We start from the raw sequence: 13,348 nt of genomic DNA, 5'->3' as shown, positions 1-13,348 counted from the left end.
AAAAAAATAAAGTCTATTTAAAAAAAAAACAAATAAAAAATAAGAGAGTTTAAAGAAAAACAAAAGATTCATACCCAAGACAAGAGGCAGGATAATCAGAAGAAAGAGAAGAAGGGAAAGGAGGAGAAGCAGAAACAGAAGAAGCATAGGAATTTCGAGACTCAAGGCAGACTTCAGCCTCTTTATTTGCAGCTACAGGTTCTCAAGGTGCGGAATCCACTCATTTGAACAGTCTGCAATAAACTTCCTTAAAGGTAGCTTCACTGACCATGATTATGGCCTCTGGACATTTTTATGTTCTATGTTGAAAGCATTTCTTATGGTTCCTTCCATAATTTACACGCTTCCATCCCTGGGAGGAGTTACAGTCTCCATAATTTTATCCATGAGATGATCTCTCTAGTAAAGCTGCCTGTCTGGCCCTTTCCATTAACATTTCTGTACCCTGTACGAAGTAGGGTAGTGACGCCATGTTCTTTCCTTGTACTCATACAGATCTTGACTTTAAAAAAATATATATTTTATTTATTTACTCATGAGAGACACAGAAGAGAGAGAGAGAGAGAGAGAGAGAGAGAGAGGCAGAGGCACAGGCAGAGGAAGAAGCAGGCTCCATGCAGGGAGCCCGACGTGGGACTCAATCCCAGGACCCTGGGGTCATGTGCTGAGCCAAAGGCAGATGCTCAACCACTGAGCCACCCAGGTGCCCCCCAGATTTTGACTTTGTGTGCGTGTACATGTTTTGTTAAAACCTCATTCGGTATAATGTACAACATGTCACCTGAATACCTAATAAGAAGATGCCATGGTCCGTACACTGGTCCTTTCAACATGAGTTGACTTGATTTCCTTTTAAAACCCCACAGAGGCCCTGGTCAGTACTGTCACCTCTTGGGGAAGCACTCATCCTGACTGGCTTCCCCAAAAGGCCACCTTGTGGGTGCTCCTGGGTGCTGAGGACCTCTACTGTTGTTCGCACCGTCACCTGCCTTGCCCCCAACACATTGTGGATGGTGCCCTGAAATCCAGAGACCTGTCAGATGAAGTAGGCTCGTGCTGGAAGTCGAGCAGTGACGTTGTTTGCAGGTCTGTCCAATACACGCAGTGGGAGTCAGAAGGTCACAAGAACGTGTGTCTGGGTTGGAGAGCAATGAGAGACTGATGATCAGTGGGCCTGGAACCCCAGGCAATAAAGGCAGGACAGGGTATATTTTTAAAAGGTTCTGAATGTCTGTCTCTCTGCATTGCTCCCAGCTCCTCTAAGTCTGTGTCAAAATGTTCTTTGCTGGAAGTCTGACTTAGGAGCCCAGAGCATGGTGGAAATGAGTCATTATGGCATATTTTTTAAAGCATGATTTCTTTTTTTTTAAAGATTTTATTTATTTATTCATGAGAGACAGAGAATGAGGTAGAGACATAGGCAGAGGGAGAAGCAGGCTCCATGCAGGGAGCCCAATTTGGGACTTGATCCCAGGACTCCAGGGTCACACCTGAGCCGAAGGCAGACGCTCAACTGCTGAGCCACCCAGGTGTCCCTAAAGCATGATTTCTGATGCAAGTAATTAAAAATAATTTGACCACTGTTGCTGTTGGGAATTTCTGCACCACATCCCACGTAGGAAGAACTATACCAATTAGAGTCAAACTTCAACACATTTCTGTGGAAGCAAGATACTCTTTCTATGCAGTGGATAGAGCAAGAACTCCTCACTCCCACCTTTATCACCCACCATCCCCCCACAACCACGTGCACCTTTCAGCCAGGGAACTGGACACATGCCATCATTACCTCTTTTAAGAAAGCTCTTTTCTAGTCTTTCTATCATCTATCTATCTATCTATCTATCTATCTATCTATCTATCTATCTTTATTTATTTATTTGCCAGAGAAAGAGAGAGGGAGAGCACAAGAAAAGGGAACAACAGAGGGAGAAGATGAAGCAGACTCTGCACCCCCCCCACCAGGGAGCCCAATGCAAGGCTCTATCCCAGGACCCTGGGATCACAACCTAAGCCACCCAGGCACCCCCCATTCTTTGCTCTTCCTATACTGTCAGGCCAGTTCCAGACCTGTCTTCTATAAGGTCCAAGAGACTGTTCACTCAAGTGGAGGCCTTGGTAGATGTGTTTGTGGGATTATTTGTTTAATATCTATGGCCTACAGGAATCATATATATGCTCCTTGAAATTAATGATGTTGTCATTTCGGGTCATCATCATATCCCTGGTCCTTAATGCAGTGCCTGGTCCTGACTAAATATTTAGTATATATTTGAATAGAAGAATCTATAGTGGGGATCTTTAGTGAATCAGTAAGTCAGAATTTGATATGTAAAACAAGAGATCGGGTTTTAAACCAGAATTATTCAAAGTTAACACTGATTCATGCTATCAAGAAATTACCTCTCCTGACCAGCTCCCTTACGGCTATCCCACAAACCCCACCTCACTCCCAAGACTTTGTGTGTATGTCATCTACTGTGGGTGAGATCCAATGTCCCCCAGACAACTGTCCCTCTCCATTCTCTGATAGCACCGTGACTTAACAGACCTACGTTACAGAACAAGTGCTGTATGTGCTTACATACTTGTTCCTATCACTGGCCCGTGAGCCCCCTGAGGTCAGGATCTGTCTCTTCTTTGTATTCTGTAAGCTCTTTCTACAGAGCCCGGCACAGAGACATGTTCAATAAGTACAGAATAAATGGATGCTTCTTTCTACCCATTATCCAGGCGGTGTTAGGTCTTCAAGTCTTACTACTCCCCTTATGCAGGCAAATACTATCTTCCAATTCTTCCTCATTGACTACTACTTTCATAAACCTATCCTTCCTGAGACATTCTTGAAAAAAAGGGTAGGAAAGGGTAATTTTATTCCCTTACTTTTCACTCATGGATATTTCCTTTTGATCTTAAGAGAGAATAGATCATGTCTCCTTCAATGACTTCTCTCTCTGATCCCTGAATCAGGCTGAGAAGTGTCAGTCTGCAGGTTATAAGGCAAACTCCAGCTTTCTCTGTCACCCAGGACACAGTAAATGAGGTCAGTTCATCACTCTGAGCCACAAATGCTTCTTTTGTACATGACGGTAAAGCGCTAGATGCTTCTATGGCACGGCCAGCTCTGCAGCCTCTGAGTCAAGTGTTTTCAGATCCTCATGTTGCTTCACTGGACGAGGTGTTTCACATCTTGTTAAACGACTGTCAAGTGAAACCCTACCCCATGAATGTTTAATGAACGTAAGGGAATGCCAGACGCAGACAATTCATTTGTTAAATGCTGTAATTTGCCAAGAATTTCAAGTAGTTAACCTGGACTCCAAGATAAAATAGAGACCTGATGTGGTGTGCAAGTGGAAAATTTCCCTCCCAAGGTCTAGAGTCTACATGGATAACCCATCACCTTCTGTGTTGTAGAAATAACGATAGAACGCCCATGCTGGACACTCAGAGTTTCCTAGTGGACATGCTATGCAACTTGAGCTTGAGCTCTGGATTTCCTCACTACTCTTGACCTTTGAGGACAATTTTTTGTTGGGGGTGGCTATCCTGTACCTTGTGGAATATGTATCAGCACTTCTGAGCCTTCTGTTCAGAGATGCCCCTCAAGTCCTGTAAACACCCAAAGTCTCTCACCAGACTTTGCCTAAAGTTCTCTGGGGCAACACTGCCCCCCATTGACCCACTGAGTTACAAGGACATGAGTTTGGCTTTCTGCTACTCAACTGTTCTGACAGAAACTTTCTCAAGCTTTGAGTCCCAGTTCCCTGTTCTGCACATCGTGAGTGTAAACTGAGTAGTTGTTGTTGGGATGAAGTCAGGCACTGTCTTCATATCATTTAGCATGATCCTCTGTGTGTACTCAGTACATGTTATTTGCTATTACAACGTTCTCTATTTCATTTATCACTGTTTGCTTGCTAACATTGACGTTGGTAGGTCCTCATAGATCTGGCCAGAAGAAAAAGAGATACAGACCTACAAAGAAAAACCACTTTACCAAACTTTCTTCCATACATTTGCTTTCTTCACGATTCATGCAGAAATTGTGAGGCACACATCAGATTACTGGTTGCCCTCAGGCCAGTGCGACCTGGCCTCCAGCTGCATGGATGTCCTGTATATGTCTCCTTGCATATCTTAAACATAATGTTGAGGGAAAGCAGACATTATTAAAAGATTCTCTTCCTCTTCAATGTATTATTGACACACCTTCTCCATTACTGTCTTCTCCCATATTATACGACAGGAAACACTACAGTCAAATTCTGATTTGAGTCTTGTAACAAAAGTATGAGCAAGAGTATCAGCAGGACCAAACTGAACATTTGACTAGAAATATATGGACTGAGACTCTACAACAGATTCAAATAGTTAAATGTAAAATTTCTAAAAATGCCATATTCTATTAAATTAGCAAAATAAATGTTGACAAAAGTATAACAAAGCTGGTAGTGACCCATGTTGCTTTCTAGCAGTGAAATGGGTTTGTGCCTGTGGGAAAGCAATGTATTTATTCCAGTCTCATCTGGTTAAAGGGACGCGCTAGGCTGTCCCTTGGGCCCAAGCTGGCCAAGGTAGGATGCTATGGCTAGCATGCATGCGTCCCCTGAATGCACCTCATTCTTTTTTCAGGGTCCTTCTATGCCTTTCTTCACCATCTATTCTTGGCCTGAACTTCCAGCCCAGCCTAAAATGATGGTCCCTTGAAATGTATTGTCTTAGTTGACCACACCCCAACTTAGAAAAAAAAAAAAAAGTCTTATATCTACTCTCTCTATCCCAAACAGGAGAAATATGAAAATACACTTTTCCATACTTCATCTAGGGCCCTGTGGAATGATCCCAGTTGAGCCCACCTCTGCTTCCCTGGCCAACATACAAAATGTGGGTATGGCTTGGCTGGAAAGGGGAAAAGAGGGAAAGAAAAAGAAAAGAAAATCCAATGTGCCTCCAAATCTTCCAAGTGTCAGAACCCCTACACTTTGTAATTTCTTGTTATTGGAATCCTAATGATTCCAACCAATTGAAGGGTGGGAAGCACAGGAGTGAGGAATTTATTTTCATATCCCTTTCAGAGTAAGCAAGAGGAGAGAACAGAGATGCCTATGAGGAGGGAGGGGTAAGGATGGCAAAGTGGCCACTTTGGGGACAATTGTGCTATCTCCCAAAGGACTGTGTGGAGAGCAAAAATCAGACAGAAAATGCTATTGATCATTCGTTTGGTGAAAACAAAGGATACAAAATTGTATGTGTGTTTTGCCTGCAACCTTGTAAAATACATAGGGACTGACTAAGACTCTTCCAACCAACACTAGACAGGCTCCCCTGAGCCTTCTTTTCTCCGGGGCCTTAACTTTGGCCTATAACAACCGTAGATCTGCTGCACGAATGACTTGGTTCACTCATCCCCACACTACAAGACTTGAGTTTACTCTAATATAGTCTCTCCCGCTTTTTCTTAATAGCCTCTAATAGCTCAAGTCTAGAATGACCCTAACCTTCCTTAAAATGCCTTCCTGAAAAACAAAAACAAAAATGAAAAACCTCAAAGCCTCCAAAAGAATTGAGTTTGTTCAATCCCCAAGGAAAGGCCCCTGGCCTCCCCTTCTTGGAGCATTTACTTAAAAGGGGCTTGTAACCATAAACTGCCCCTGGTCATTTTGAGATATCTATGTCTCTCCTCCAACTCAGGGGTTTCTTTCTCAGGGACCTGAAAGCCAAATCCTTGACATGGAATTAGGAAGGATTGGATCTCTGTCTTCCCATGTCTGTGGAGGTGCGGAGCCCTCCGCTCCATTGGTCGCCTGCTAACACACAGCTGGCGTGTGCCCGACCAGCTCTGTGGTTTTTCACTTCTCTGACTCTTCCAAGACTCTGCTGCTTCCTGGCCCTAGTCCTTCCTTCTCCCTTTAACGCAGCCATCACTTCTGTACAAACTGAAGTCCAGTTCAGGTCGTGCTGGACTTTCTCCTCTAATGCAATAATGCATTACTGGTTAAAATCTGTCCTTACTACCTTAACGAGCGGCTGGCTTTGATTATGCTCGGCAGGTCCAGCTGCAAAGGCATCGAGACCCCTCATCACTGCACTGCTGTTCAGGTGGTGAGATAACACTCAGAAATCATTAGCAAAAGCATTCCTTCTGTTACAGAAAAGAACAGTCCCCACATAACTATGATTACACGACGAACAAAACTTAGCTGGGAAGCAATTCTGATTTATGAATTCCACACTAAACATCTAAGTACATCTGTTATGCATAGCAAATGGCAACTTTCTGGGTAATGATGTTTTAGAATCACAAATGATGTATAAATTCCCAGTGATTTGGGGGGCCATGAATATGTCCTGGGTGATTGTCTATTATACTCAAATACTACGCTTATACCATGGCCTTTGTTCCTTCCTTTTGTGTCTCTGAATCCGGAAGTGCAATCTTGTATGAGGGCAAAGGATTGCTACCCTGAGAGGAATATTTCAGTATGTCTTGGATGATATTTGCTTGTCTTTAATTAAGTGTTTTGTGATACATCTCAGAAATGATTAAAACAACTTTTAGAAAGAACGTGAGATTCAAAGAGCTTGCATTTCAAGTTCTGGTACCTATTCAAGGTCCAGTCTCAGGAAACACTGACGCTGGCAATACAACTCTCCCTTCCCACCTGTCTTACCTTTGACATCTCTCACACCACTTACCTTGGAGTTGCTTGAACATCATATACATTCTCAGGATTCCATGGCTTCATCATTTTTCTGTTTTTCCTACTCTTTTTATCCTTTGCTCCTTTACTACCTGATGAGGCATTCACTCATCCCCCTCCCTTTGGTCCCTTCTTCAACCAATGGCAATGTCATCCATCTCAGGCCACATACCCCCTGTCTTCTGGTGTCTGTATCTCTTACCACAGATAAGTTCCCATAAGGTAGGGAGCATTATACCCCTGGTGCCCAGCACAATTTTCCACACAGAGTAAGAATGTAATAAATCATTGCGGAACAAAACAACTGAAGCACTTTTGGCTTCCAGAGATCGATTTATATTGCAGATGGTAATCTAAAGCTGAGGTTTAATTTTTCAGTTTCATCCTGTATATGTGCATGTGCACACACACACACAATCGCACGATGATTTAAGGAAAAATCTAAAGTAATGAAAAAAATATATACAAGTCTGATTCCCAGCTCCCCATCCCCTCTGAGCCCTGAGGTGGGCTGTGGGAAGAGATGTGTAGACAAGTAACTTACACTTTGCAGCTGGACATGGTTCTTCACCAAGCTCTCTGACTTTGCCATTGTGCTGGATGCCTTGAGGCTGTAGTTTTTACCACTTTGTGGTTCTTTCAGCTGCTCTTGGATTTGTTTAGCTTGTTTCCTGCAGAGATAAACAAACAAATGCATAAATAGTTACATCAGTTTATTCGACTCATATTTTGGGGGTTCACTCATTCCCAACATCTGTATTTGTCATGTGTTGAAAGCTGGAAAACTCAGTTAACAAAGAAAATCCTTCCTCCATGTTCAATCCACCAGCCCCATTAGATAACTTCTGATCTGGAAAGAAGCTGATTTTATCCATCAACATTCAGGTATTCACACCCAATGGTGCACCAAAGGCAGACAGAGGCATGATGCGCTGTCCTGGCCCCCAGGGATGCAAGAGGTTCCTGACCCTGAGTGCTCAGCTGTAAAGAATTAGAAATGCTCTGAAGTAATCAGTGGGAAAAACATATATACATCTATAATGTGTATACTTCCTCTTCCTCAATTTAGAAATAGCTCATTTATTGTTACCATTAGCCCTGAATGAAAAGACTTTTATTTCTACTTTGTAAATAATAATAAAAAATAGTTAACTCCTGCAAGAATTCCTACTATGTGTCGAGTGTCATTTTAAGTGTTTTCCATGTATCAACTCACTTATTCTTCATAATTCTCAATGATGAGAATTTACTCATTTTTTTAAATTTACTCATTTAATATACTCATTTAATATAGGACAAAACTGAGGCACAGAGAGGTTAAATAATTTCCCCAGAGTCACATCGCTAGTCAGTGGTGGGGCTGAATTTGAACCCAGCCCATCAGGCTGCATACCCTGCACCATTTGGGACTATCGAACCACTTGCCCATATGCCCACAGCTTTTCAGTGGGAAGGCTGAGACTGTTCTTGCATTTTGGACTCTGAGTAAAGTGCTCTTGACTGTATATGTGGAGTGACTTTGTTTAAGTCACACGGGCTATACTCGAAGGAGGCAACGCATCACTGCCTTATTGACTGCTCTCTTCCAAGGGCTTTACAGTAATTATCTACCAGCTGAAGATTCAGTGCCCGTACACACACACACACACACACACACACACTGCAGAACCATCCCACCCACCCCAAACATTTACCTCTTCCCACAAGATCCCTGTCAAGGACAAGGACACAGCCTTTGGTGGAGCGTGTGCACTGGCTTCCGCAGGGAGCTCTTCCTGAGAATGGGCTTGGGTATCAGAGGGGCTGGGATTTGAATCCCAGTCTGCCACCCACCACGTCTGCTTTGAGTCCCTAAATCAAAAAGATTGTTTTTGCTAAAGCTTCCTGAGCCTCGGTTTCCTCATCTGTGCCCAGGGTTGCTTGAACATCATATACATTCTCATTGGAGAAGCTAACTTCCATGGATGCCGTGGGAACTGAACGTGAGGACACCTGTAAAGGGTTGGTCTGCTCCCCCTCTTGACATCTAGTGAGCACCAACTGCTAATGGGGCAGATCCTACAGAGGAATTAGAACATGGGCTCAGAGATAAAGGATTGTGTTAACTGCATCTCCCACAAGCACGTGAGTGTCTGCTGCCGGATTTGGGAGCTCTGAGCATCATTAACTCTTTTGAATTTGCAGCAGCAATGATGTAGCTCTGTGTGTTTAAAAATTTCCTATATCTTCTCAATTGTTTGGGGAGCTCTTATCCCCAGTACTTTTGGTTGCTTTAATCCAGTTGTAATAACCTATCTGTTTCCTAACAGCTAATCTGTAGCCTTTTGTTAAAAATAAATCTATCCTGTCAGCATTTTATGAAGCACATTATAGCCACAAAATCCCCCTGATGAAGGAAATAGGCTATCAGGAGGTTCCACCCGAGGAAATCATCGTGAGGTGGTAAAAGGGGGCTTGGCACAGAGGAAGGACCCCGTTACTCTCCTAAGGATTAGATAGTAGGAACAGTAACTATCTTTTCAGTAATTCTATAATTCAGTGTCTGGGAAACGCCAACTGCTAAAGGAACTTTCCTCGTAAAAATGTGTGACTGCAATTTCCTAAATCCTTGTATAACTTGCTTTCCTTTCCTGGCTTTGCACTTAAGTCCCGACTCACTGATAATCCAGAGATAAATGGGCTCTCTTTTCGGAACCGGCCTCCTCCTCCATCATCCCGACCCCATCCCAAACACACCTATTTTTGCTCTTTCCTCCTTCACCCAGCAGATGGGAACCAGGACATGAGAAGCTTCGGGTTGCAATTCCATTATGTCCCTCAAAGAGCCGCTGCTCTGGGAAAGAGCAGACACAGGTGCTGCACACTGGCACCCTACGAGCCTAACAATGTCAGGGGTGATATTTTATAGTTCACTGAGTGTTAAGTTTCTCTGGCCCAGTTCATCAGAACGGACTGACATGTCAGTGGGAGAGCATCAGGCATCACAGGTGCACTGGTGGGCGTGATGGGTAATGTGGCAGGCGGGCTCCGGGGGAAGCAGGCACTCAGGGGAGACACATGCGAGGTTTTTATCAGGGGAGGCAACCCCCATGAAGGCACTGGAAGGGGAGCAGGACTGGGCCAATGGAGAAACTGGAACATAATGCAGTCTCAGCGGAGAACTCTGCAAATCCCATGGGGGCGCTCTGAAGCTGGACGGCCTTGCCCCCTAGGTTCGGGCAGAGGCCTGGGCTTCAGAACCTCACACTGACCTGTCATGGGAGGTGGGCTATCTCAGGTCAGAGCAAGGCAACTTTTATCATGTTTGTTTTAGCCACTGGAGGACTAAGATCTTCACTGCTCAAGAGAACTGAAGCTGCAAATCACAGCATCCGCTGCCCATCTTTGAAGGGCTTTGCTTGGGCTGAAGTCAGTCAGGACTGACTTTTACTGGGTGCACCAGTTTTCCTTTTTGTTCTTCTGCTTTTTTCCCCCCCAGTCATGATCACTATTTGTCCTGGCTTTTGCCTCCTGGAACATTTCCTGTCCTATCCCAATTCTTTTTTTTCGAGCTGACTTGTGTTGCCCTTCCGAAGTCTACTAAGGACTCCTACAGGCAGCCTCACACTTCTTTCCCATATGAGTTGAAAGCAAGAAGAAACCTAGAAGAGTTGCCACATGAGCCCCATCAACCTGATCTGAATAGCTTAACTAATAGTCCCATTAACCTCTTATGGGAATATAAGGGCTTATTGGAAGTGATGAGAGGAGGATTGCTTTCATCGTGTCCTTTAGCATTGTGGAGGTTCAATTAACTCAGGAAATCCTCTCAATCCAAGGTGTTGATCACTTGCACCTCATCATGCTATCCACCTTCAAACTCTCATCTGCTGGCGATGTGCTGTAATAGTCCCTGTGGCGAGGTCATGTCATAGTAAGGGTCACAGGACAATTGACGAGAGTGGCAGGATCTAAGGAAATATAGGAACTGAAATAATCAATGATCCAAGGGAATGTCAGCTTGTGGGTAACTCCTGACTTTCTCTGGCTAGGAACAGTATATCCCAGAATATAGAATACTGGCTCAAGTGCATTTATTTAAAAACCAGTGATGGAGAGTCCCCAGAATCCTGGAAGACTTGGCAAAATGAAGTCAAATAAATGATACACACATTAACAACTTTATAGTATGTGTGAAAGTAAGGAAACGTCAAGATAGCGGCTGTCTATGCTGCTATCCCTGAGATCTGGGGATGGGAATTAGAAAGTCCACGAGTGAGTGGAAAGAAACATAGGCCAGGGTGCTTTAAAACTTTACATGACTTTCAGCTAAATAGATTAGATGCTCGGTGTAAGGTGTAGCCTTCCTCTCAGGCTAAGAAAAATAAAGGAAGACCCCACCTGGAAATGGTGCTAGAAGAAAATACACTTTGGCTCTCTAATGAGAAATAGAACTCCACTTGGAAAAGGTTTCAATTCTTATTATTACTTTATTATTCCCACATTTTCTTATTTATTTAATTTTTAATAAAAACCTGTCCCAGCTGGGCAGGCAGAAAGACAACATTCTGATTAGTGTTCATCCCCTGGCTCCCTTGTCGGAGTCGCCCATAATGAATGATGTTGAGCAGTGTTTCCATTAAACCCGGACACCTCACTGAGCCCCAGGAGGAGGTGTTTGTCTCAGAGCCCACGTGCTGCCTGGAGAGGGAGAGATTGACAGCCCTGAAGATAGAGGTCCTCTAGTTATCCAACGGCTCTCCGCTCTTGTGATTGTCATAATCAGTCTTTCCCTTAAATGTGGTACAACTACAAATTATACTCTAAAAATAAGTGATTAACCACCACTTGATGGTAATTTGCTTATTGTTAAATACACAATTTCTTCCCTGTACACAGCACTTGTGGAGAGACCCTTCTAACACCCTGCCGTGCGTGATTATCCCTCTCGTGCTCCAATGCATGCTCTTCACTTTGCAGTCACCCAGCTTCTGAAATCTAGTGTGGAAAATCGTAGGTGTTAACAACAGCAAGGCTTCATTATTTACTCTTTGGAACACGATGCTGTGCTCTATATAGTGTTATCCCATTAATCCCCCACAAATTCTATAAGGTAGATATCATTTGGGGCCATATTTTACCCAAAAGGAAACTGAGGCTAAGGGACTGGATTTGATTTGCCTAATAATATGCAACAAGCAAGAGGCAGCCTGGTGATTTGAATGCAGGTATGAGTGGCACGTGTAATTCCTGACCACATGCCGCATCTGCTCCCTAGAGCACACAAAGCGCTCAGGGCTGCACCAGGCCATGGTATTCTTGATTTACCTTAAACGGTTTCCCTTTCCATTATCTAGCGGGAGGACCGTGGGAGCCAATGTAGCAGAGTGGTTTAGAGCATGCAATTTTGAGTATGACTGTGGAAATTCAAAGACCCTGTCTGCATAGCTTTGACAAATTAATATTTCAAAATTAAATTCTGTTATTATTTGAAAAATGCAGCAATAATGAACAATTCCCATTGTTGTGAGGATTGGCGGATAATGCATGCAAAGCCCAGTGTCCCTGACAAAGAATAAGTTCTCAAAAATGAACACTAATAACTGTCACAGCCAAGAGTTGCCTAGGAGACGTGACAATTAAATATGATGTGGTATCCTAGATGGGGGCCTGGAACAAAGCATATTAGGTAAAAACTAAGGGAATCTGAAAGTATGAACTTCAATTAGTAATAGAGTATGAATATTATTTCAGTAATTGTGACAAATATAACATATTAGTGTAAGACATTCATATTATGGGAAACTGGGCCGGGATATGTGGGATCTATCTACACTATTTTCACAGTAATTCTGAAAATCTAAATCTATTCTGAAATAGTTCATTAAAAAATAATAGTTACTAATTATGGATTCATACCCGAGTTTCCATTATTTTTTAAAATAGTAATTGCCGTTCTTTTTTAAGATCAACATATACAATGTGCAGACAGGTGTCATAGACTACGTCTGGAAATGGATCAATTTTTAGAAGAGCAAATGGGTAGACAAATATAGGTCCAATGAAAAGCAGTTACACTTGGACTTGCATTTCAGACAAGCTGTAGGAACAGAATCTGTGCCAACTTCTTAAGGCTTGCATGACTTAAATAAAATTTCCATAAATAAAAAAAATTGTTATTAAGGTTCATTTGGAATAAATATATTTGTATGTATATATAGATATGTAGATATTTTATTATACTTTATTAGTTAAAAATAAGCACCTTTATCAGCATTTAGGTTTCATTTTTTTAAGTTTATATACTTATCTACTTAAGTAATTTCTACACCCAATACTCAAACTCACAACCCTGGAGATCAAGAGCCACAGGCTCTTCTGACTGAGCAGCCAGGTACCCCAGAGGTTTCGATTTCTTAGCAAGGGAAGTATAGATGTGCTTGCCAACTGTCAAACCAAAGATCTTACAGTATTCATATTTCATATTTGGCTGAAACCTTTATGGGTATCAGGTGAAAATAGTATGAAAGGAAAAGTGTGGTTTGCTTTTTTTTTTTTTTCAGGAAAGTCTAGATATTTTTTATAATACTTAGGTCTACAGCAGTAGACCTCTCTGTTCAGAAGTGTTAACCCCTTAGTGGCAGGCAGACACTGAGCCTTTACTT

At 42.8% G+C, this 13,348-nt stretch overlaps 1 protein-coding gene across 7 annotated transcripts in view; it reads right to left on the bottom strand.

The window, feature by feature from the left end:
* Positions 1-13,348, bottom strand: part of NRG3 (neuregulin 3) — a 1,039,823-nt gene that overhangs the window by 21,227 nt on the left and 1,005,248 nt on the right. For all 7 annotated transcript variants that reach the window (XM_025435065.3, XM_025435067.3, XM_025435066.3 and 4 more), the window contains exon 6: positions 7,249-7,375. In XM_025435065.3, coding sequence (XP_025290850.1) covers positions 7,249-7,375 — 127 coding nt within the window. The remainder of the gene's footprint in view (positions 1-7,248; positions 7,376-13,348) is intronic.

This window comes from Canis lupus, chromosome 4, assembly GCF_003254725.2.
Source record: "Canis lupus dingo isolate Sandy chromosome 4, ASM325472v2, whole genome shotgun sequence".
NCBI lineage: Eukaryota > Metazoa > Chordata > Mammalia > Carnivora > Canidae > Canis > Canis lupus.
The sequence above is the reverse complement of the archived record's forward strand: the minus strand, read 5'-3'. Positions and strand labels throughout refer to the sequence as shown.